Source organism: Tyto alba, unplaced genomic scaffold, assembly GCF_018691265.1.
Source record: "Tyto alba isolate M040663 unplaced genomic scaffold, T.alba_DEE_v4.0 Super-Scaffold_2, whole genome shotgun sequence".
Classification (NCBI taxonomy): Eukaryota; Metazoa; Chordata; class Aves; order Strigiformes; family Tytonidae; genus Tyto; species Tyto alba.
Genome location: NW_024881282.1, coordinates 88,762,331 through 88,785,860, shown reverse-complemented (window position 1 = coordinate 88,785,860; position 23,530 = coordinate 88,762,331). Strand labels below are relative to the sequence as shown.

General features: G+C 41.2%; 1 protein-coding gene across 2 annotated transcripts in view; it reads right to left on the bottom strand.

The window, feature by feature from the left end:
* LRGUK (leucine rich repeats and guanylate kinase domain containing) overlaps positions 1–23,530 on the bottom strand; it is a 54,641-nt gene that overhangs the window by 4,322 nt on the left and 26,789 nt on the right. The window contains exons 14-19 of one of the 2 annotated variants that reach the window (XM_032986737.1): positions 18,288–18,489; positions 17,148–17,261; positions 12,671–12,828; positions 9,822–9,910; positions 2,313–2,447; positions 123–152 (exon numbers count right to left, since the gene is read on the bottom strand). In XM_032986737.1, the coding sequence (XP_032842628.1) occupies positions 123–152; positions 2,313–2,447; positions 9,822–9,910; positions 12,671–12,828; positions 17,148–17,261; positions 18,288–18,489 (728 nt within the window). The remainder of the gene's footprint in view (positions 1–122; positions 153–2,312; positions 2,448–9,821; positions 9,911–12,670; positions 12,829–17,147; positions 17,262–18,287; positions 18,490–23,530) is intronic. The other variant, XM_032986738.1, reaches the window with a different exon arrangement.

Sequence of the window (23,530 nt, the reverse complement as noted above, 5' to 3'; positions counted from 1 at the left end):
AACCTGGGACCTGGGCACAGTTTTGCCCAGTGAGATATCAGACTAATCTGCAGTCCCTGAGCTTGGAAAACAATATTCCCTTCACCAGCTGTGCCTGGAGGCCAATACATTCATGCTCTTACCCCTTGATGGCTTTTTTTAGTCTACCCTTTCTTCCATTCCAAATGTTGAAAGCATAAAATTGGAGAGAAAGAAAAAGAAAATATTAAACCTCTTCAATATTCAGACAAAATCACTACAGGTTTTACTACAATACTTCAGAAATGTGGGATTTTTCTCACCAATATTTCTAATGCAAATACACAGCAGTATTTCTATCAATCACGCTTAACAGCAAATTTCTTCCAAACTTTCCATATTTCCATTGCAAAAGGATTTGACAACATGACTCTATACAATTTTGCTGTAGGCCATGACGCATGCACAGAAAATGAATCAGATTAGCAGTTTGCTTTTTCTCTCCTCACAGTTGTTTTTCCACTGTGTTATTAACAGTGCTAAATGAAAACACTGCTAAAGTCAAAACACCAAAATGTGGTGGAGTGGAAAGACATATTTATTCCCATATGCGAAGGGTAAGACCTTTACAACTCATCATAGCTTCACGCTCATTTGAATTATAGGTCTTGCCTCTTACTGGTAAGGACAGATGATGCATAATCCCTCAGCAGCCTTTTACGCACTCAGCTTCTCTGATATGCTCACTCTGTTCCCCTTCAGCACACTCCACCGTGGCACAAATACTCAGGACAAATGAATCTGCAGAGGCCTATGGTTTCAACCTTTTTCCAGCATGCTAATTAACTACTTGTAATTACAGTGGCAGGTAGTACATCACACAGAGGGAACTGGCAGTCTCTCTAGGATATAAAAGGAACACTGAGATATTTTTCAACAGCAAGTTTAGCTAAGAATTCTGCTTAACAGATGAGGAATAAAGTGAAGGGGTTGAAATCTTATAAAGACGCTCAGCATTTCTCATTGGTCTGACTTAATGTGAAAAGCTGCTTCATGTGTGTTTAGGAGGTTATTTAACAGTGATTTTTTTAAAAGATGTGAAAACACATAGGTGAAAAAAATACATGGTCCGGTATGTTTGAGTGTAGGAGGAAAGGTAGTTTGGTTTGTATGGAATGAGAACAAGACATAGGATCGAACCCACGATCAAACTCAAGTTTACTAACAGCCATAACAGACATCAGCTCCCTCTAAGTTGCAGCTCTTGGCTGAGCTTTGTGGTAGGTTCCGAAGGGTGAGCAGAGCACGGCTACAAGCACACACCTATGTCCTAGTGTGGATGGGGGATCTGGCGTGTTCTGCTTCACTAGGTCATGCTGCGTGGCAGCCGGCTGCTTCTGGGTATCCCATCCGGGCAAGAGATTACAACAGATGGCCAGAAAATGGGAAAAAAAAAAAAACCAAACCAAACCCAAAACTTCTCCAGGATACTGCCTAGAAAGGCCGCAGTGTCACTTGCCACAACAGCAGGCAGGCTTGTGGCAGCCAGAGCTCAGATGTACTTATGAGACGGGACCGTTAGTCACAGCCATCTTGTAAGAGACAGTGTGGCCCCACAGAGCAAGTCAGGAAAATATAGCCCATTTCATAGCTGAAGGCCTAAAAGACACCGGAGATGTCTTCAAATCTTCTAGCCTCACCTCTCTACAAGCTTTAAATGAGGTAGGAGTTGTCTCCCTCCCATACCTCAGAGCCTGTTTAGCTGTGGTACAAATAAATGAAGACGTTCATCACTCATGAGCAGAGATGCTGGACAAGATATGAAGCACAGCAGCAACGGCTGAGATAGTGTGAGAAGGTAAAGGTACTACAGAGCTCAGCATCCTGACAGGGTCTGCTGTTATCATGGATAAGGATCTGAAGATCTTGACATCACCCAGAGCCTCCCAAATGGTGTTCAACAGTAACGATGGTAATCCTCTAAAGAGAGAATGAGACATAATTCTGATAGCAATATCTGGTAAGCTTGTTTAAAAAACACGTTTATCACTCAAGTTCTGTATTTCTGTACCCTGACCCAGTTGCTTTCATCATCTTTTTCCCTTCAAACGTCCTCCTGACAGAAAGCTCCTGAAGCTCCCTTTCTGCACATGTGAATTACGGCACCTAAATGAAACCATTCCCATGAATGACAAGACTTTATTTTATGCTGCAGCGACACACGTTTAATAAGGCTGTTGATGTAACAGATGAGACAACTGCCCTAGCTTGGGAAATGGTTTTAGATTGTGCAATCACAGCACTGACCTTCATTCCACCCAGCCATGATCCGCTGTCTCTGAAACTGAACTCACCGGCTCTCTGGGTTAGTCAGGGGGAAGCTCTGGTCTTGGGTGATATTCCTTCCATCTGAGAGCAGAGAAGCATGTATTGTTGGTTCCAGTAACTGCTGACAGGAGCTGCTCGGTGCAGGAGCGACTGCCAGGTCCCTAAAATGATACAAAAAGAAAATAAAGTGCTTGTTACATGCATTTATATACTGTGATAGCATAATTAGTACTTTGTGAGTTCACAAGATCTGTTCAAATGGAGGGAAGTGTTTTCTCCAGTGGGAGAGAGGCAGCAATAAGCAGTTGGGGGTAGTAATCCAGGCTCTGTTTAGAGCCAATAGAGAGGAACAGACACAGCTACAGCATGAATAAACTCAGGCTTAAGCAGATATCTAAAGCAGGTTGGATGAATCACTCTCACTGAGACAGCAATGTAAAGCAACGTGTTCAGATACAGATATTTTTACTATAGACACCCCACATCGGGTGAGATTAAGCCCACCCCTTGTGACTAACTCACAAGGTGAGAAGTTTCATCTTCACTGCCACACACGAGAGCCAAAAAAAAAAGGCATTCCTCGTAATTGCAGCATTGACACCACTTTATTTATAGACTCAAACCACAGAGCTAAAAACCAAAGAGATGCAGCACTGAACACTGACAAACACGAGAGGTCTTTAATGAAATGCTGAACTTAAAATCAGAACTCTTGGAAGATTCCATATGTCTACCCCCTGTACCAGAGCCATCCCACTGACACACCTCAGCTGAACACTGAAGGGATCTGTTGGTTTTTAAGGGCAATGAGCCTATGTAACTTTTGTGTGCGCCATTCTCTAGTTTCCCTAGGAAGCTTCTCAAGAACATTTTTAACTGCAGAATTTGCAGTTAAACATTTGCAACTGCTGAACGCTTGCTCCATGGGAGAAGCTAGGTTTTTAAGGAGGGTTAATATCTTTTCTGAAGACTCATTGCTACAGTCTGAAAAAACCAAACCAAACCAAACCAAACCCAAACCTTTAAATTCTTCATTAAGCCCTCAATCATGCCCATAGGCCAACAGGTACACCACTGCCACTTGCCCACAGCAAAGGGGCTGGAATCTCAAACTGTCCTTTCGTGCCTCCTCATCTTGCCAAGGCAGGACTGTTCCCTGCTGTGGGTCTTCTGGTGCTTCAGCGATGAGGCTTTCTGCGCTCCTCCTTAGAAATCAGTCCCTAGCCCAATATACTGTGAATTGCAAGCAAGGTTTTGCTAGTCTTCATCTTTAAATTTCCCTTTCTTTAGTTTCATCTTCTTCTTAATACCTATAAATAAAGCTTCCCTAGTGTAAGGCCCCAAGCTGTTATTGTTTCTCTGTCGAGCAATCGCTGGCTGGTAATGGTGTTTGTTTGTTATCAGCTCAGATCAAAATCTGAACCAATTACACAGGAGAAAGGGCCTGATTCCATTAACAGCCTCCCAGAGCTGAGTGCTCTCAGAAATCATTTCTTGTAAATCCACATCGTGGAAATAAAAAAAAAAAAAAAAAAAGAAAGAAATAAAATCTCTCAGCAAGGAACTCCGTTCAATATATAGCACAGAAATACACAGCCTGACAGTGGAGGTTATAAAAGTCAAAGCAGAAATCTGAAGACAGGATTCAAGGCCACCCCTCGAAGGACTGGGTCACCACAGGAAAATGAACTCTACTTCCTGGAGCAAAGGTTTGGATTTAGAACCTGTGACCCACTCTCATAAGCTACATCTCAGTTGATAAATAAAACAACATGCCCGACGGCTAAGAAAATTATGCATATTTAAAGGTGTCATAGGGATGCCCTTTCACCTTCCGTCTCCACACTAGATGTCTTCTTTACATTGCCTCCCAAGTTTTGTACTGTCACTATAGGTGTTTAGGCTCAGAGTGTAATTCAAATCGCACCAGGATGCCTCAGCTCAAAAAAGAAAAAAAAAAAAAAAAAAAAAAAAAAAGGAAAACAAGCTGGAGGAGTTAAATAGCAGTCTGTAAAAAGGCATATCAATGCAGTTCAGAACAACGTCCTAGTTTTGTCGTTAAGAGGGGCATAGAAATAAAACTGAAAAGCAAAATTACACTGAAGTCAGAGGTTGATGAGACAAGAGGGTCTGCAAGACATGCATGCAGCCACATGCATGCAAATCTCATGCTCACAGCAAGAAAATCCAACCAAGAGAGCATCTCAACCACAGGGAGACCACGGACCTTCTCTCTTTCCAGTTCTGGCAAGGAGCTCCAGTGAAACTGTATGAATTTCTTCCAACTCAGAAAAGCAAGACTGCATTTTATAAATTATCCTTTCAGTGACGGTTGCTCTTGCTTACTCCAGCTCTTTCCGCAACATTTAGATGAAATCAAGGAGTTAATCATTAGCTAAAGGTCTGATCTGAATGAGACTTCAACCCAACCCCTTATTTATTACCCTCAAACACACAGACAACTAGTAAAATTATGCAGAGCAAACCACCAAACGTTGACTGTACATTATATTAGGCAATGAGACATCAAAATGACTTTAATTACACCTGCACACAGCCACAGGCAAAAAATAAAGAGACTGAGTTTTCAGTCATTTGGATTTCAGAATCTAAATTTATGTAGATAACCCTGCGGGGTTGCAATAAATAAAATTGGTTAGATTCTTATGTGACACCACTTTTAAAATTTTCTAACACATACTCAGGAAAATTGAGCAATATATTCCAGTTTGGATTAAAATGTGTAACGTTGAGATTAAGCATTAAGGAATCTTTTAATATTTACAGATGCACAAGAAATTCAAAACACCTAGCAGCTTAGGAACTTTTTTGCGTATATCATTTTTGGCATCAGTTTCATCTATTTCATAGAATTTAGATTCACTCCTAACTGAAGTAGGGTTCTCTGCAGCAGTGCTGCTCAAACACAAGCTGTGCTGCCTCTGTCTCCTACCTCTGTTGGTCCACAGCCACCTATTACACTCTCAGTCCTCAATCACCATGATGCTTGTCCTGGGTTCAGTGAGTGGTGGAGTTTTTTTGTGGCAGGGGAGGGGGCTATCGGGGCGGCCCCCTGGGAGAAGCTTCTTGAAGCTCCCCCAGCTCCAAGTCAGCTCCACTTCTGTTTGGAAACTGAGCCCATCAGCTGCGCCTCTGCGATAATGTATTTAAGAAGGGACGTGGTGATGAGCAGGGGGACTGGTGAGGAGGAGTTGCTGCAGCTGCATGAACACCAAGGTCAGTGGAGGAACGGAGGAAGAAAGGAGGGGGGAGGTGTGCCGGAGCAGAGACCCCCCTGTATCCTGTGGGGAGACGGCAGGGCGGCCCCCCCCTGCCACCCAGGGAGATCTACGGTGGAGCAGACATTGATTTATGGCCTGTTGCTCCTGCTCAGCATAATCAAGGTTCTGTGCCCGAAGAAGGCCGGGGTCTCATGGGAAAAGGCAGCCCCGCTGCTGTAATTCAGTGCTGGGAGGATTGCAGCATGCGGGGGAGTCCCACGCCGGAGCAGCTCGGGAAGGGCTGCAGCCGTGGGAGGGAATCCAGTCGGAGGAAGTTAGTGACCCACGACGGAGCAGTGTGGGGAACGCTGCGGCCTGTGGGAGGAACTCATGTCGGAAAAAGTTTGTGGAGGACTGTCTCCTGTGAGAGGGGGACCACGATGGAGCAGGGGGAACAAGTTCCGGACACTCCCCTCACCGAAGATGAAGGAAGTGGCAGCGCTGACTGCACCCCCCATTCCCTGCCCCTGCGCCACTGGGGGAGGAGGTAGAGATATCGGGAGCAGAGCTCATCCCAGGAAGAAGGGAGGGGTGGGGGGAAGGTGTTCTCAAGATGTGGCAATGCTTCTCACTGTCCTACTCTGTTATGTGTTGTTAGGGTCTGTAATAAATGTATGTTCTTTTTTCCTTCCCCTAACGAGTCTGCCTTTTGCTCGTGATCATAAAGGGGGATTTTTCCCCATCCCAGTCCTATCTGGAACCCCAAGCCTGGCTCTCTGTCCCTTCTTATTGCCGGAGGGGAAGGGAGAGGGAGCTGCTGCGTTGTGGTTGGCTGCCAACCAGGCCTAAACCACGACAATGCCAACACAAGTGGTTTTTCAGAGAATAAGGAAAATAGAATTTTTTCAATTTTCAACAACCTTTTTGCTTGGCAAAACCTGATCTATACCTTTACCCAATTCATCACCAAGCTGTGTGACGTTGGAGCCAGAGGCAGCACAGAGTGCGCAGTGGGAGAAAAGGAAGGGGCAGGTTTGTGTGAGCCAGCACTGCCACTGAGGAAATACTAAAGTTACTGAATTCCTCCTCATTGCATGACAAATAATGTCTGGACCCAAAAAAAGTCTACTTTGCACTGACAGTCCTTTTCCACCACAGAAATTGGGATACGAATCCTCAAAAAACCCACCTACTCATATAGTTTATACAATTAAAATCTAGTCCAACAAGTTTTCTTCTAGTGAAAGAAAATCTTCAAGCAAGACATTGTAGAAACTTCTAGCTAATCGTATTGGTATTTCTATGTGCTAAAAATATACATAATCAATTAGCTGCACATTTCACAAATTTGTTCTTTTTAAAATTATAATCACCTATTTTTTGAAGCACTTGTCTTATTTTGCTTCAGGTTACCTGCAATGCCCTCAGAACAAAGTTTCATTCTGTACCAACTCCATCCAGCATGGCAAGCATGGACCTTCCTCTTGAATTTCCCAATACAATTTGAAATTAATCTGATGAACTTCCTTCTCTCTGCCCTGGTTTGCTGCAGGATGTCAGCTCCCCAGGGGTAGAACAGAGAGAACAAAACTCATGCTCGCTTCTCCCAGTCAACAGTTCATACCTCCAGTCAATTCAAACTCCACTGGAATTTCAAGGTAAAAACGAGTTTTATATTGGAGTAACTGAAGCAGAGATGCATATTCTTTTCTCTTTGCTCCTCTAGAGGAGCAGTATTCTCCGGCGAGGAGTGCTACAGCAGCAAGCTTATTACACCAAGCTTCATCAGGTGAAACCCTGTATAAGGCTGGATGGGCTACCAGTGAAAGAAATCATATTTTTACATAAACTGATTAAGTGGACAAAGTATATTTATGCACTTTGAAAATGAAGAAAAGGTGTATCATGTTCTAAATAAAAATTCATTAGAACAAAGCTGATAAGATTAAAGCAAGAATAGATGGCAAAAGTTTTTTTTAAAACTGGATTCAAAACAGGCATAACCCATCCTATTTATGTAGCCAAGCAAAAAGAGAAATAAAACCCTCCAAATGAAATACAGCTTGAAATAAAATAACTTAAAACATGGATATTCCATAGGAGAGAGAAATCTGGGAAACACTAAAGCTTAGATGGATCTAGACATAACAGTGAGATGAGATGAAATGTCTAATCTGGATTTCTAATGCCGTATGGCTGCATGACAAGATTAGTACAATTTTTGAGCAATTTATGTGGAGACAATGAGTATCGTGCCTCAAATGCAGGTTACAGTGTCGTCTTTGCCAGCACTTCTTGTAGGACACCTGAAATACTCTGGGGTGGTCAATTTTGACAGTTAACTAATTTATAGCAACACTACTGAATTTACTAAGCATAGACTTACAGAGAAAGATGAGAAGACATTACAAAATATATAGTTTAAGTAAGAACCATGGAAAGGTATAAAACAAGCTAACAGTCCACCTACCTCAAAATTATTTGGATGCTGCCACTAATATTACTATGAATAATGAAATAATGAATTACCATGTGTCAGCTTAGGTGCACAATCTGTGTACAAATTCCTTGCTTAGCTCTTGATAAATAAAAGCTAAAGCAAGCCACATCAGCTTACATTTCCTATGGGCTAAGAGTGTGCACAGAGATGGTTACCACAGCTAAGATGACATACACTAACCTTTTGAGTTACTCATGACCCAGGTCCATGGTTATATATTGAAATAAAACTCTATCAAACCCTAGGTGAGCTTCTCCAAGGTGAAAACCCCTCTCTTATGGGTATATAAAACTTGATTCAGTTCTGTATAATCAAACATGTTCAGTAGAACAAGTGGATAGGACAACACAATCTATTGGGTTCTCCGCTCTCTAATTGCTACATTCCAGGATTCAGATTCTCCCTCAGAGTTTCAGCCATTTTTTAGCATTCGTATTTATGGCACCTCTTGACTTAACCTCCTGTGTGGAACGGAGTGTTGTCTACCCGCGCCTCCAATTCTGCTGAGCACATCTATCCCTTGAGGCCTGGTAATTGCAAATGCTGATTGGGGGGGTGACAGGATTTTCTCTCACCTCCCTGACAGCTCTGCCAAAGCAGTCTGGTACTTAACTCCAAAAATCAGCTTCCAGCGAAGGAGTATTGCGGAATAAAGGGAACAAGAGCAATGAACTATGGCAGACTCAGATGAACAGTTCACACTGCAACACTAAATCAAATCCAAAACATCTAGCAAAAGAAAACACCAATTTCCATTTTTCTTCTAATTTCAACATGATTTAAAATGAATGAATGAGCTACTTAAAAAAACCTTTTCTCTAGGTAAAGATTTGGAAAATGCATCATAATTATGCATTTCTGCCTGCAAGCTTCTGCCATTGGTTTTCCAGAGACAGTTTAATTCAGGAGGGTTTTTTCCCTTCATTCTGTTTTTTGCTTTAAGCACTCAGTCACCAGACTTTGTCACGGGAATGATTTTCATCAACACATCTGGTAGGTACAATTGGTGACTGCATTTGCACAAGCCTGAGATGAGCTGAAACGTGTGAACTTTTCCTTCTGATGACTGCTGATTTAGAGGCCTATGTGATGCTTTGTCAACACTGTGAGCCTTTTCATAGCAAGGAGGAAAAGCCACAAAAGAAGAATTAAGATTAGGAAGATTTATACCAGGTGGAAGCACTGAGTGCCACAAAAGATCAATCAAAGAAGGTACATTGAGATTCATAGACTTTTAACACCATTTTTGCAGCACGACTGTGAGGAAGAAGGAAGAGAGATAGTCAAGATAGGAACCATTTTCTTTAAAAAAAATTTTAAAACCAAAAATAAATTAAAATTAGGAAGTGGAATCAGCTTTCAGAAATTCTACTTTAAACAGAGATATCCAAAGAAGAAGTACTGCAGCAAATAATCTTGCACTGAGCACAGCTATGACTTTCCAACGCTAATTACTAGTAGTGCTAAAAACATGTTGGAGACTGTGAGCTGCCGGAAGAATGATCCTTCTCTGCTCCCTCAGAGAAGATTCCTATAATAATTTCATAGTTTTAGACAAGTTACTCGTGGATGGCTCTGCCTCATATATTTTCAGTATACATTTCGGGACTGCTGCACTCCCAAGTCAAAAGACAGGTGGTGTGCGATGTATTTGTGGGGCTAGATTTAAAAGTGATAGAAAGGAGAGTTGCCTATGATATTTGCAATCACTGACAGTTTCTAATCATTCATCCTTAAGAGCGGTGGAGAAGAAGTCTTAAACAGGCATTTTTCACTTTATTGCAAAGGACTTGGCTGAAGCCACTCTATATTACCTTTGGAACAGCTGGATGTGTGCACTAGGTGCCTTCCCTGACAGAGCCTGACGCACTGCAGAACGACGCCTTTGGAGAGAAGCTTCTTCCTGATAAAAAAATATGATCAACTTTATACAGCAACTTAAAAGTATATATGGTAACTTAATGGGCTGTGATATGCCTCTCTTTTGCTCAGACTCTAGAGGGTATGCATTTATGTATTATGGGAAAATAGCAGCGCTATATTATAACTAACAAGGTGGTAAATTTAATTCTGCGGTCTACAGAAACCAAATTTTGGTCTGAAATCTTGCTGGCTTTGAAAAATGAAGATCTCCATCTCCAGTGAAGCTTCATTTCATAGTAGTCAAAAAACGCTAGGATGTAGCAGGAAGGAATATCTGCAGAGACCCACTTTTGATGCATCCCAACCTCCTAATATGTTAGCGCAGGGATAATTCTAGCTATGCTGTTGCCTTAAGCTTCTTTCCACCAGCAAGGGGATGAATACAGTAGAATTTGCCTCTGCTACATCTTAAACACACTGTCTCCTTGCTCTAGCAACGCAGAAAACCTGCCTTAGCAACTCTACACCAACCAATATTCCCCTCTCAAAGAAGGAATTACCTTTTGCAAATTTCAGTTAGTTAAAATTACTTTGTACAAGGAACACATTATGATCTCAGTGGACTGGAAAAATGTGGTCCTGAATTTTGAGGGCGTGTTAATTAACATGTGCTGTGGGACAATGTAATTTCTCAGGTCAGACAAACTCAGTACTACAGTGTGCTTAAAAAAAATGTAAATCACAGAGCAAAGTTCCTAGCTTTGTTATCAACTGATAGCTATTGATAGTTATCAATTTAATAGCTAAATCACAGGTCTGCAACAGATGATTTGTCATGGTATGAGAGATGAAAGGGAATACAGTTAAATCTGCTGAATGCTTACGTTAGGACTACTGTGAATTCCTTCACTATTTATGCTAAATAAGGCTCTGCTTAGATGCTCACCGAGCTTGTGTTTTGGTTTGCTTTCTTTTGGTAAAGATGCCATTCTGACCTTTTTTTTCTGTGTAGGTTACAGACATAGATACCTTTCTGTTCATAGCTTGTATAGTTAATTACAGCCATACAAAATTAGCACAGGGTTGGCATGCTCACAAGGGATCAGGCTGCAAGGAATCAGATCTACTGTCTTTCCCTGAGCAGCAGATCCTGCTTCTCATTTTGCTTGTGGATAATTCACATCAATTTCTTCATATTTTTTATTTTCCACTTCTACATGATGGGAGTAGAATGTGGCTACTACAGTGACAGCACATTATTTGGATGCCAAAAGCACAAAAATAATTTGCAGTCTCAAATGTAACAGTTTAGACAAAATTCTACTTCAAGGCCATAGACATATTTATATTCTTCTCATTAAATACGGTCTAAGAGGCACCTGTGTTTCACCTTGAACGTTTTACTATGTTGACACTTCAGCTGATGCTGTAAAGCTTCCTCTGAATGTAAAAATCTATTGGGAACTTAGTGCAGTAAATAATGAAAAGGTATTACCAGCACTGAACAAGGAGACTAGTAAGAAAGCAAGCCTTGCAGCCACTAAGTAAGTTAAACTCCAGGTAAATGATAGCCTCTTTCATCACAAACCACTCCTCCCTGACTTGACAAAATGTAAACTTTCAAAATAAAAATAAAAAAGATTAAATAAAAATTGAGAAAAATAAATTGCTGGGGTAGGAGCAATGGCAGGGTGCCACCGAGGTAAGAAATATTGTGGCTTCTCCCTCACATTAAACTAACAAACCTTTGGATGAAAGAAACGTGAAAATGAACAACACTTGTGACATTTTTTAAATGCTGCATGGATTGAAAAGAGGTATTTCATTTCAGAAAACTGAAAGATGGGAGGTTCCCTATTTATGCCAGCCATTTTACAAACATACTTTTCTCCACACCTAAGAGACCATTTTTTAAAGCCTGGGAAACAGGGGCATGAGGGTCTGCTACTTTGTTCCATCTACAGCACTAATTCTAAACATCAGAGGTAGTTATAAATACCGAGATAGTAGCAAAATAGTACAGCAAGTCATGCCTGCCAAGCCATCATTCATCATAATGACATCATAAACCTGGAATGGAACAAAGTTTAAAGCTTTCATTTTTCTTTTTCTCTTTCTCCTGTCGTTATCGTATAAATAGAGAATTAGACACATCTGCTTCATAGCCCCAACTCCCCCACCGCCTGCAAGGAGAATGAATGCCTTTAGGGAAAGGACTATTAAGGAGAAGTAAAAATGAAGAGAGATATGAAGCTGAAGTTGCAAGAGGGTATTTGAAACCCAAGCACATTGTTGAATCTGTTGATTGAAAAAGTAAAAGCAGGTGAAAAATGTGCTTAAATTTGATCTCTGGCAGTTATCACTAGCGTACACTCTGAAAGGCTCAGCTGAATGAGTTTTTTCCACTGTCACAGGATGGTGTTCGTAAGTAATCTACATTGTCCTATTAATTGCATCTAACTATTTCCACTGAATAGGCTAGTTTCATATCTTGGGGTAGAACTGAGAGATGATATTCAGCTTCTTTACACCACTACACAAATGGATGAAATCAATTGGGATCAACATATTTATTCTGGTGTAAAATTGAGCAGGGATGACAGCTTGTCCTCTCACCTGAGTTTACCTGCCTCATTCTCATCAATCTGCCTTTAATTCTGGGGAACTGGTAAATATTGTTGAAATGAAAGATCACCAGAGAACAAATGTCAATTTTCTTTGGAGAAAGAAAGGTCTGACTAACGTATTTTTTGCATACAACTTATTATTTCTGTCTAAGGTTACAGTAGATGCTGCTTACCACAGAGCCCAGTTGTGCAGCAAGCTTATCCGAGATGTCTCCTGTATAGTTTTTAGCTGAAGAGTCCAAGAACTCATTGTCAGATGAAGACCGACTAGTTCCAGTAATTACTCCACCAGGTGACAATCTTTGCTCTTGTAAGAACCGTATTCTTGAACCTAGTATGGAAAAGACACTTCTCAACAAAAATGTTCTGAACACTACTTTGCTGACAGCAAGCAGAAAGAAACGTAATTTGCAACTATCATCAGCTGGCTTTTGGCACAATTCTGGATTCACAAAAGATAACCGTGAAAGTGATAAAGGATATAACCTACACAGTTCCCCAAAAGCTTGTAAACCTTCTGACTACTTCACAGATATAACAAATTTATCTACTCTGAATAGTTAGACAAATGAAAGTTATGAAAAATCTAAAAAAACAGCCCTACGTTAATGGACTAGGAAGAGGTGCTTAACTCTGTGTAAATGAGCTCATTTTGTTATGGATGCTCTCATATGCACCACAGTTATGACTCCTAAGCTAATTACAGTCTACCTGCTTAGAAGTTTTAACCTTCTCAGAGCTCTTAGAATGTGATGGGGAGTTGGAGCAAGGCACCTTTTCTTCTGTTATTTATCTGAATTTCTGTGAACAAAAATCTAAAGACTTGCACCACTGCTGTATTGCAAGGAATCAAACATGAACATGAGCCAGAAAGCTGAAGACACAACAAAATCACTTAAAAAAAAAATATCCGTAAACTGGGATTTATCTTGTCTATAAAATGGTATCTAAATATTATATTAAGCCACAGAAAAGTTCTTATAAATATGGGTACAAGGCAGTCTGTAGAAATCCAATCATAAGAAAGGTTTAATTGTATTGTGCTGTATCAAAGCATAAGAGCTCACAACCTAAGAAGTCACAACAAGGGTGGTAGATAAAAGGCAAAGAGACGTTCCATCCATAGACATATTCATATACTAAATATGGTTACTTTTCATAGTATAAGCCTTTATAAAAAGGTTCCAACGATCATCAGATGACTTTCAGCACAACCATTGCTGGTTTGTAGCTGCCAGAAGATCTGGTGTTAAGACCAGAGATGAGACTTGAGACTGAGTAAGCAGTAGAGCCAAACCTTCAGTGGGATTTCTGGTGCCCACCATCCCAAGTAATCAGTCTCTAACATAAATGCCCCTCTCCTCTCCCCATTTGTAAACTACAAATAGTAAGACATAATCCACAGGACTGCTATGAGATATAATTAATGGTTGTAAAGTACTGAGTTCTGTGGATGAAAGCTGCTAGTGCAGGTACAAAGCGTTATCAGCTCTGAAATGTATTATAATCCTGCTATAAAAAGTTTTTTAAAAGAAGAACTTATCTATTTTCTGCCAGTATTTTTACTCTATACATGAGCAAAAGATCTTGCACAGCAGTTCATTAAAAAAAGAATTAACAACCTATCATAATCTCACACAACCAATCTTCCCCCTGCTACTATCTTACTAAAAATGTCCATATTAAAGACAACCTTGGGGCAAGTTTTTTAAAATAAATTATTTCACGCAGTCCATAAGAAGAGATGATCTCTAGAAATAGGATAGTTAAATTTATTTAAACACCTATAAATGAAGCTCTAAAAGAACTTAATGGTGCACAGTAAATTTAAAAGTTACTTTATGGACAGCAGAATTACCAAAATCTAGTACTATTAATGAAGTTTCTGTAACGAGTAACAAGTCACTGAAAGAACTCGGAACTGCTGAGCAATACAAACAAAGTCCTTTAAAGGAACTTCAGATACATATGTATATGTCTTCAAAAATACCATGATTATATACAAATCTTTTATCTTTAATCCTCCCTCTTTTTCTTCTTTCCTGATAATCTAGTTAGGATTTGGTGGATTTTGTAGCCTCTCAGGACAAAATGTCTTCAGTGTTTTTAAGACAAATAAGCAACATTATAGTAAGTAAAGCAAGGAAGTTTTCTTTCTCACTTCAGACAAACATGGAAGCTCTGAAAATTAAAATAAAATCTACATAGTTTAAGATTAAACAAGATTCTTCAGAAAGGTCCTCACTGCTGTAGCACTGAGATGCCACACTATGTGTAGAAGCTTTTTTCTTGTCCACTGGGAAATCATTATTTATTAATTCTTTCAGGATACAAAATTACTTGAAATTATGGACTAATGAATTTTACACCATCCTTCATTAACATTTTCAGACATTTTTGCCCTCTCTTCAGCTACTTTTATTTGCAGCCCTCCGAGCCACACAGGTCATGAATATTAGCTCTGTGTTACTTAGGAAACTCATTAACCTTTCTGTCGTAATGCATCTAACCAAGACAGCCATAAACCATGGAGGCTCTTGGAGTTAGAGGAAAGAGTTCACATAACATGAGGTTTTTCTTAGTCCATGTTGTGCAACATCTTACTACTGTAATGTCTGTTTCTTATTTCCTTTTCTCCGGTATTTTAGAGACGATATTCTGCTTTCATCCCAGATGCTCTGTCTGGAATAAATTCAAGGGTTACAGCTGAGCTCTCCAATATGTTAAGTTAATCTTAGTTATGCTGCCTCTGATGAGAGTAGCCCACAGGCAGCCATGAAGCTCTTCTCCAACCCCCTTCCCTCCTTGAGCCAATTCTATAGCAGCATGATGAGTTTGATTGAGGAATCAATCTGTCTGAAAGGGTTTTTTTTTTGTTTTTTTGTTTTTTTTTTGTTTGGTTGGCTGGTTGTTTTTTTCTAGGTTAGTTTTTGGATGGAAGCATTCCCTGATCCAGATTACACATGACTGCACAGTCAGAGGGTTGAGGGCAAGGGGGGAAACTAGAAAGGTAAATTGGGCATGACCACTTTTTGCAGCAGCATGCACTTGGCTTATCTCGGAGTGATCATGAGGATCCAGCCTCCGTCACCCAAGTGCTAAAAGGCTTCTCAAACACACCACCAATCACTTGGGTTGTCATGGCTTGAGCCTGGCTGGCAGTCAACCACCACGCAGCAGCTCTCTCTCCCTTCCCCTCCGGCAATGAGAAGGGACAGAGAGCCAGGCTTGGGGTTCGAGATAGGACTGGGATGGGGGAAAACCCCCCCTTTTATGATCACGAGCAAAAGGCAGACTTGTTAGGGGAAGAAAAAAGAACATACATTTATTACAGACCCTAACAACACGTAACAGAGTAGGACAGGGAGAAGCATTGCCACATCTTGAGAACACCTTCCCCCCACCCCTCCCTTCTTCCCGGGCTCAGCTCTGCTCCCGATATCTCTACCTCCTCCCCCAGTGGCGCAGGGGCAGGGAATGGGGGGTGCAGTCAGCGCTGCCACTTTCCTTATCTTCGGTGGGGGGAGTGTCCGGAACTTGTTCCCCCTGCTCCATCGTGGTCCCCCTCTCACAGCAGACAGTCCTCCACAAACTTTCTCCGACATGAGTCCCTCCCACAGGCCGCAGCGTTCCCCACACTGCTCCGTCATGGGTCACTAACTTCCTCCGACTGGATTCCCTCCCACGGCTGCAGCCCTTCCCGAGCTGCTCCGGCGTGGGACACCCCCGCATGCTGCAATCCTCCCAGCACTGAATTACAGCAGCGGGGCTGCCTTTTCCTATGAGACCCCGGCCTTCTTCAGGCACAGCACCTTGATTATACCAAGCAGAAGTCACACGCCATAAATCAATGTCTGCTCCACCGTAGATCTCCATGGGTGGCAGGGGGGGCCGCCCTGCCGTCTCCCCACAGGATACAGGGGGGTCTCTGCTCCGGCACACCTCCCCCCTCCTTTCTCCGTCCGTTCTTCCACTGATCTTGGTGTTCACTCAGCTGCAGCAACTCCTCCTCACAAGTCCCCCTGCTCGTCACCACGTCCCTTCTTAAATACGTTATCGCAGAGGTGTAGCTGATGGGCTCAGTTTCCAAACAGAAGTGGAGCTGACTTGGAACTGAGGTAGCTTCGAGAAGCTTCTCACAGGGGGCTGCCCCTATAGCCCCCTCCCCTGCCACCAAAAAACTCCACCACTCGCTCAACCCAGGACAGGGTTTACCCCATAGTCGGTAGCCCCAAAAGCACTTGGAGTGAATTTATAAGTTGCCTTCACTCATCTTACTATCCTGGTTTTCATATACCTCTTCATGCTTCTGGCTATCCTGGGGAAGACAGTAAAGTAAGGTCTCAGTGCCATGACATCTTCTTGTTGCTCGACAGTTTGATAGGAACAAAAACCTCAGCCATGGATGCATATCTTGCTTGTGATTCCTATGGAATGAATGGGAGCTCCTCAGCCCAAAAGCAACCTCAGGAGAGTCAGGCAACTTGCTTTCTGCACATTATTGCCTCAGGGCATGCAGTGATGTGAAATACCTGGAAAGATCTCCATTAAAGATTCAGATCCCAGGAAGGAATCAGCCCAGGAGACCCATTACAGAGAAGCAGGAATAGTTTTCAGAGACAAGTAATAGCATGTGCTCAGACACAGTACCTGCTCCTCCTCTGCTATTCAAGTCCTGAATGCTACCAGAAACTGCAGGTGGCTCCAAACCCAGGTATGCCTTTATGAGGAAACTCAGCTCTGTAAATGCCTCATCCATTTCATCTGCAGAAAGGGATATGAAATTCATGGTGGAGGGAAAGGATACATAATGCAAAAACCAAGCCTTCTTCAGTACGAAGTTACAAATCACAGAAGTTTGACACAAATGCATTCTTAACTCACCCAGCTCATCTCTTTGGGAGAAAAATCTTCATCTTCATAAATAGCACATTCAAGAAAATAATCTGAAATTCATCTCAGTTTCTGCACTCACCTGAATATTTTCCTTCTGCAATTTGGTTTACTGTGTTTTATTTCTTTAATGCTGTATTTAAATTGTAAGCTCTGTATACCCTTGACAATAACTACAAATACAATATATCATACCACAATGATGTATTTCACCATCACTGTGGTGAACCACAAAAATCACCTCCGCAAAGGGCAGACACAGAACAAACTAGAAAATGATTCTTCTCTACTACCTCCTCAATTCCTAAATATCACAAAACAAACATTTGTTTTAATGAAATGTCTACCACCCTCACATTCCTTGTTTCAGGATGAGGGACTTGAGCAAGTTACTAAGCACCAGGGTCCTACAAGGAAAAGCTTTGCAGCAGTCTCTTCTTTACAGTGAGACGTTGCCAGACTATACATCAGCTGTCGTTTCAACACTTGAAAAAAGCCTATCCTGCCCAGAGATAATTAGGTCTGTTAGATCAAAAGCACCTCTGAACTCTGCCCAGAAACCAACAATTAGCACAGATCACTTAAACATTCTCATAGGAGACAACACTTCACAAGCGTGCTGCTGAGTTCAAGAGTTGGTTCACTTTCCAGATGGGCTTAAAGTACAACTTGGACCCAGCAGAGTAATTCAGCTCTGACAGATCTCCAGAGCTTTTGGATTCCTGGGACAAGGATTAACTGGGAAAATCAAATAAGGGATAGTTTAAACTCACACTGATCATCAAACCATTTGTCATCCTTAGTTTAATAATATGGCTTTGTTTGCATAGCAGTTTCAGTTCATCTATTGGTGTGACATTAGAAGTCAGATTCATAATATGAAAGGGATCAACTTACCCGTGTTGACTACTGCATCAAAGTATCCTGGAAAATCTTGACTTATTTTGATGTACTTGTCCACTCTGGAGACTGCCTCTTCAATCTCCGGCCTGCTGAATAATCCTTTCCTCCGGAGGTGTCCCTCATATTTTTCTTTGTCCATTGGTACTAACAGGATATATCTGGGTTTAAAGTAGGTTTTTTTCAAGCTATGCACACCCTTTAAAATTAAGCAGAGAAATGCAATGTTTTGTTCCTGAAACGGAGTGCCTATTGAACTTGTAGCTGAGTTTAGGACAACACTGTATTTATCACAAATTACTGTGAAAGCAGTACTGGAAACCTGTATCCAAGCTACAGGTCTCAAGATCTAGCATCCAACTTTACATAATAGGCAAGTTCAAGGTACAGTGCCCTAGAGCTACATGTGGAAAGCCTTATAAGAATAGCATAACTTTATTCTAAACACACTTTTAAAGGAATCCTTTTAGTCAAATTCCACAGTGATTTAAAGCATCATACTTCTCATACCCACCAGTTAATGGCTTTTCCTTCTCCTCCATCCTTTCTATTCCATCAGGACCTAGTTATTGTAAATGTGTGTAACACTGACTCACACTGTTGTACCGACACACAGCAGAACTCACCTGTGTCACCACCTTGGCCCTTAGCTTTCCATTATGAATAAACTGACAATTTTCTCCTCAGCTAGTATATTTACCTACAACCTCGTCAAGGTGCAAGTGTATTTATTTTGCTGGAGCAGCTTGCAATGTTACCCCCTCCCAAAACTGGGGATAACCAAAGCTCCCCAGCAGAGATACGATGTGCACATTCTTCATCTGTTACACGGTAGCCAGCCACCTTAACTTGAACTATTTTTATCAGCAATAAACTACCCTGAATAGGACTTTTAGTATAGCAGACTAGGAAACATTTACATGTGCCCTGCATCAATTCTGCTGTAAGGACAATGGCTCTGGTTGGCACTAATGAACAGCTGAGGACTGCAAACACCCATAATAATTTCAGCCAGATCTGAAAAAGGAGACCCATCTGCATGCTAGGACGTAAAGACAAGGTCTTATTAAACAATGCAGGTAACAGTACCAATGCTGAATTTCCAATAGCTCTCCTTTGCACCCACTCGTACTTCAAAGAGCCTCTTCTCTCTCCCTCTATCTACATATAAAACAGAAGATTGTAACCATGTAGTCCTGCACGACTGTATTGCCATAAGATTTGTACTGAGTTTCCAAGACCTGAGGACTGAGGCCTGTCCTGCTCACTCTGAACTTTTCTTGACTCGGCTGTAACTTTGTTTTATTTGGTTCATCTGTGACAGCAATTTCTCTTGTTGACCAGTTGTCTATATCTAATTGTTTTACTTTTGTTTACCTTTCTGGTACAACCATAGTTTTATATGGACAGCAGTAGCATGCAGTTGTTCCAGGTAGAACGAGATGTTAATGACTCAACATAATAACACAGTGCAAATAAATACAGCCCTGGCATTATAGCAAAGAACTTCAGAAATGAAAACACAGGACACAATGTAGATGTCTATTGGCACGGGATGATAAGAGATGGGGTACAGCCTTCACACTGGACACCTCACAACTATAAACATTTCAATAATGACCAGTTAAAAACCCAAGGCCTGGAGCTGGACAAAACTGGGTTTAGGGACAACAAGAAGAAATAGTACGTAACATACATAAAGGGCAACGTATATAATGAATTCTTGTGTCAGCACTAGTGTGGCCAGCAGGACCAGGGAAGGGACCGTCCCCCTGGACTCGGCACTGGGGAGGCCGCAGCTCCAATACGGGGTTCAGGTTTGGGCCCCTCACTACCAGAAGGACATTGAGGTGCTGGAGCGTGTCCAGAGGAGGCAACGGAGCTGGGGAAGGGTCTGGAGCACAAGTCTTGTGAGGAGCGGCTGAGGGAAGTGGGGGGGTTCAGCCTGGAGAGAAGGAGGCTGAGGGGAGCCCTGATGGCTCTGTACAGCTACCTGAGAGGAGGTTGGAGCGAGGGGGGGGTCGGTCTCTTCTCCCAGGGAACAAGCGATAGGACGAGAGGAAACAGCCTCAAGTTGCGCCAGGGGAGCCTTAGATTGAATATTAGGAACAATTTCTTCCCCAAAAGGGTTGGCAAGCACTGGAAGAAGCTGCCCAGGGAAGGGTTGAGTCACAATCCCTGAAGGTATTTGAAAGACGTGTGGACGTGGTGCTTAGGGACATGGTTTAGTGGTGGACTTGGCTGCGTTAGGTTAATGGTTGGACTTGATGATCTTAAAGGTCTTTTGCAACCTTAATGTGTCTATGAATTGATATGTAACCTGGAGCTGAAGACCAGCAAAGAGAAAGGTGTAAACATGAGTTAGCAAACATACACAAATGACCCCAAGAGGATCCTAGGAAGAGAAAGAAGAAACTATCAGCATGAATATCCTCCCAGTAAAGGGCCCAGATGTTGACAACTTGCTGTAACATCCCTCCCCCCTCAGTGACAACACCAGAGGGAAACCACTGGCCTTAGAAGCCAAAGGAACAGCAAAAGAGTGAACATAACATCAGCATAACAGATAGAAACCAAAAAGCATGTGTTACAATTTTAATCGTATTAATATTGTGATTATTATTGTTATTATTATTGTTGGCACTTTTTCAGTACATAAGTACTCTAAATGCATTCTTCTTTTTTTTTTGGTAATAATTAGACATAGACTAATGATGATTTGTAAATTAGACAGTTAAAAATTCCATCATACTAACAATAAATTCTAGGCTTTATTTTTATATATACGATCATATACATAATAACTATAATTCTGGGTGTTTAATGATTATTGTGAAAAAAACCCCAAACAGGTGAACAACCGTTATAGTGCCTCATGATGAACAAATTATCCAAAGTTAAGTAAGAACATGCACATTATTGCACTAGTAGAGAAGTTTACTTCATTTCCATTGAGGCATGATACACCTTCACTAAAGTGGGTAGGAACAGATTGGGCCTAATATGTCAGATCTGAGCGCTGCTCATTACTTCTTCAGAACTGACCATCACATCCTTAAAGCTGGGCCTCTCCAGAATAATTTTAAAATACAGTCAAATACAGGCAAAATCATGCAAAACTCAGTAATAGGCTGAACACCTAATAGATTATTTTTTTTTCCTGGTTGCAGCGTTCCAAGTATGGAACAGTACTTTGATCCATTCTAAAAATTTCAGGGAGTGAATCTGGGGAAAATACTATTCGTTTTGGTGAAAGCTAAAGGAGAGAATTTGGGGCACAAAAATCTTTGTATCCAGCTTTGTGACCACCTACTTTCAGTTAGTAAATTATTCTAGCTAATTATAGTAAATTATAACTAGGTAATTATTCAGAGATTGGAAAACCAGCAGAAAGCAGACCTACTTAAATAATTCCAGCCTAGTAACACCCTCCACATCTGAAGTTGCACCGTGAATGAGTTCTCTTTCGGATCAAGAAATAACGTAACAAATGATTCATATGTCCCAGAACTATGTAGGAATACGAAGGCAGCCCATCAGTAGTTTGAGATGAGAGGGAGGAGGAAAAAAGGGAGGGATACAGAAAGCTTCTGGTGTGCCAAATAAATCTGCTGTACAGAGACAACATGGATGAGAGGATGTCTATTATGGCACCCACTATGATGAGTGACTGTCTAACACGAAAGAAAGAGAGTATAAGGAAGGTGACCTTTAAATAAAGAATAGGAGAATACAGGAGTTGACAGGTTGAAACCAAATATATATTTGGAAAATAAAAAAAGGAGCAAAATTTGAGTTTCTTGAATTTGCATATGAGGCTAAGAAAGATCAACGGACCAGCTGAGTTGAAGACATCCATTCATTTAACATAAGTAAAGCACCTCAGTTTTTCCAGATACCAGCATTGGGTTATAGAAAAGATGTGACTAATATTACATCCTACTTCCTTTGACTCCCCAGCCTGAGTGACTGGATAACCAGCAGTAAGTGCAATAGAGAGCGGTCTTTGGCCGGAGACAAGGTATATTTCTGGAAGCATAATGAGACACATTAGCCACTCTGCCACTACACCCTTGGTTGGAACGTGCAGCTCCCTCAATTGCTCTGCAGGTATTGGTGGCTATACAAGCAAAGGGAAAGCACTGCAAATATGCTTACTCCAACGCACAACCGTGTGTCAGAATCGCAGCAGCTTCACTAACTGGAAGTACAGACTCAGCAAGATTTAACTTTTAAAACTGACGTCAGTCTCCTTTATCAGTGAAAGATATACTCTAGATTAAAAGGAATGAACAGCTCTAAATTTTTAGTCTCAGCCCACAGACCATAATTAAAATTTCTTTTAATAGTGCTAAATCACTTTTGTTATGAGCCTCGCAGAAGATAATGGACTTCGATAACTTCTATTCAGATACATAACTCACCATTATTGTTTCTCATCTGCTTGCAGAGTCTACAGTGATACAAGACTATGCATAATTACTACGTGATCTTGAAACTTCAGTGACAAAGGAGATTCTTAGCTATCTGTCCATGACAGTAACTTTGGTAATACCCAGTAAAAGTTATGGTCACTGCCTATGTCATTGGGTTAACCTCCTTATGAATAAACATGACATTATTTCTCCTAAATTATTTGATAACACATCTACTTGGTGAAGAATTGACAGCTTTAAAAGGCATCCCATTCCATAGTATTTAATCTCCTATTTTTCTTCTCCTGTAAATTTAAGGTCTGTCTAGCAAGACAACAAACACACTCAATGCCTATCACAGCAGAGACTGAGAGTGATTCACAGTTCTGACAAGACTGAGGAAAAAGAGGAAATGGAAATATACAGAGATTAAGTTATTAACTTGCTGTTTAATATCAGTCAAGCAATGAGCACTTAAGAGCAGGATTGCAGCATTAAATTGTTGACCATCTGAGCAAGGAGCTACTTATTTTTTAGTACTGACATGCTGTTATTCTGTTATTTGTACATTTATATGCAAGCCAGTAAATGTGTACAGATTTATTTGGGCCAAAGGGGACTACAACCTTATGAACACTAAGGTTCTTAACTGAAAACTAGTTTTTCAATCATCAGTTTCACAAACAAAATAATCATCTGAAAATTAATTAAATTTATACCAACTTTTGCTCAAATCTCCCTAGTCACTCCCCTAACTCTGGATGCACAATTTAGGATGCTGTGTTAGCACTGCAGTCTCCTACATTTCTTTTTTATCTGTATTAT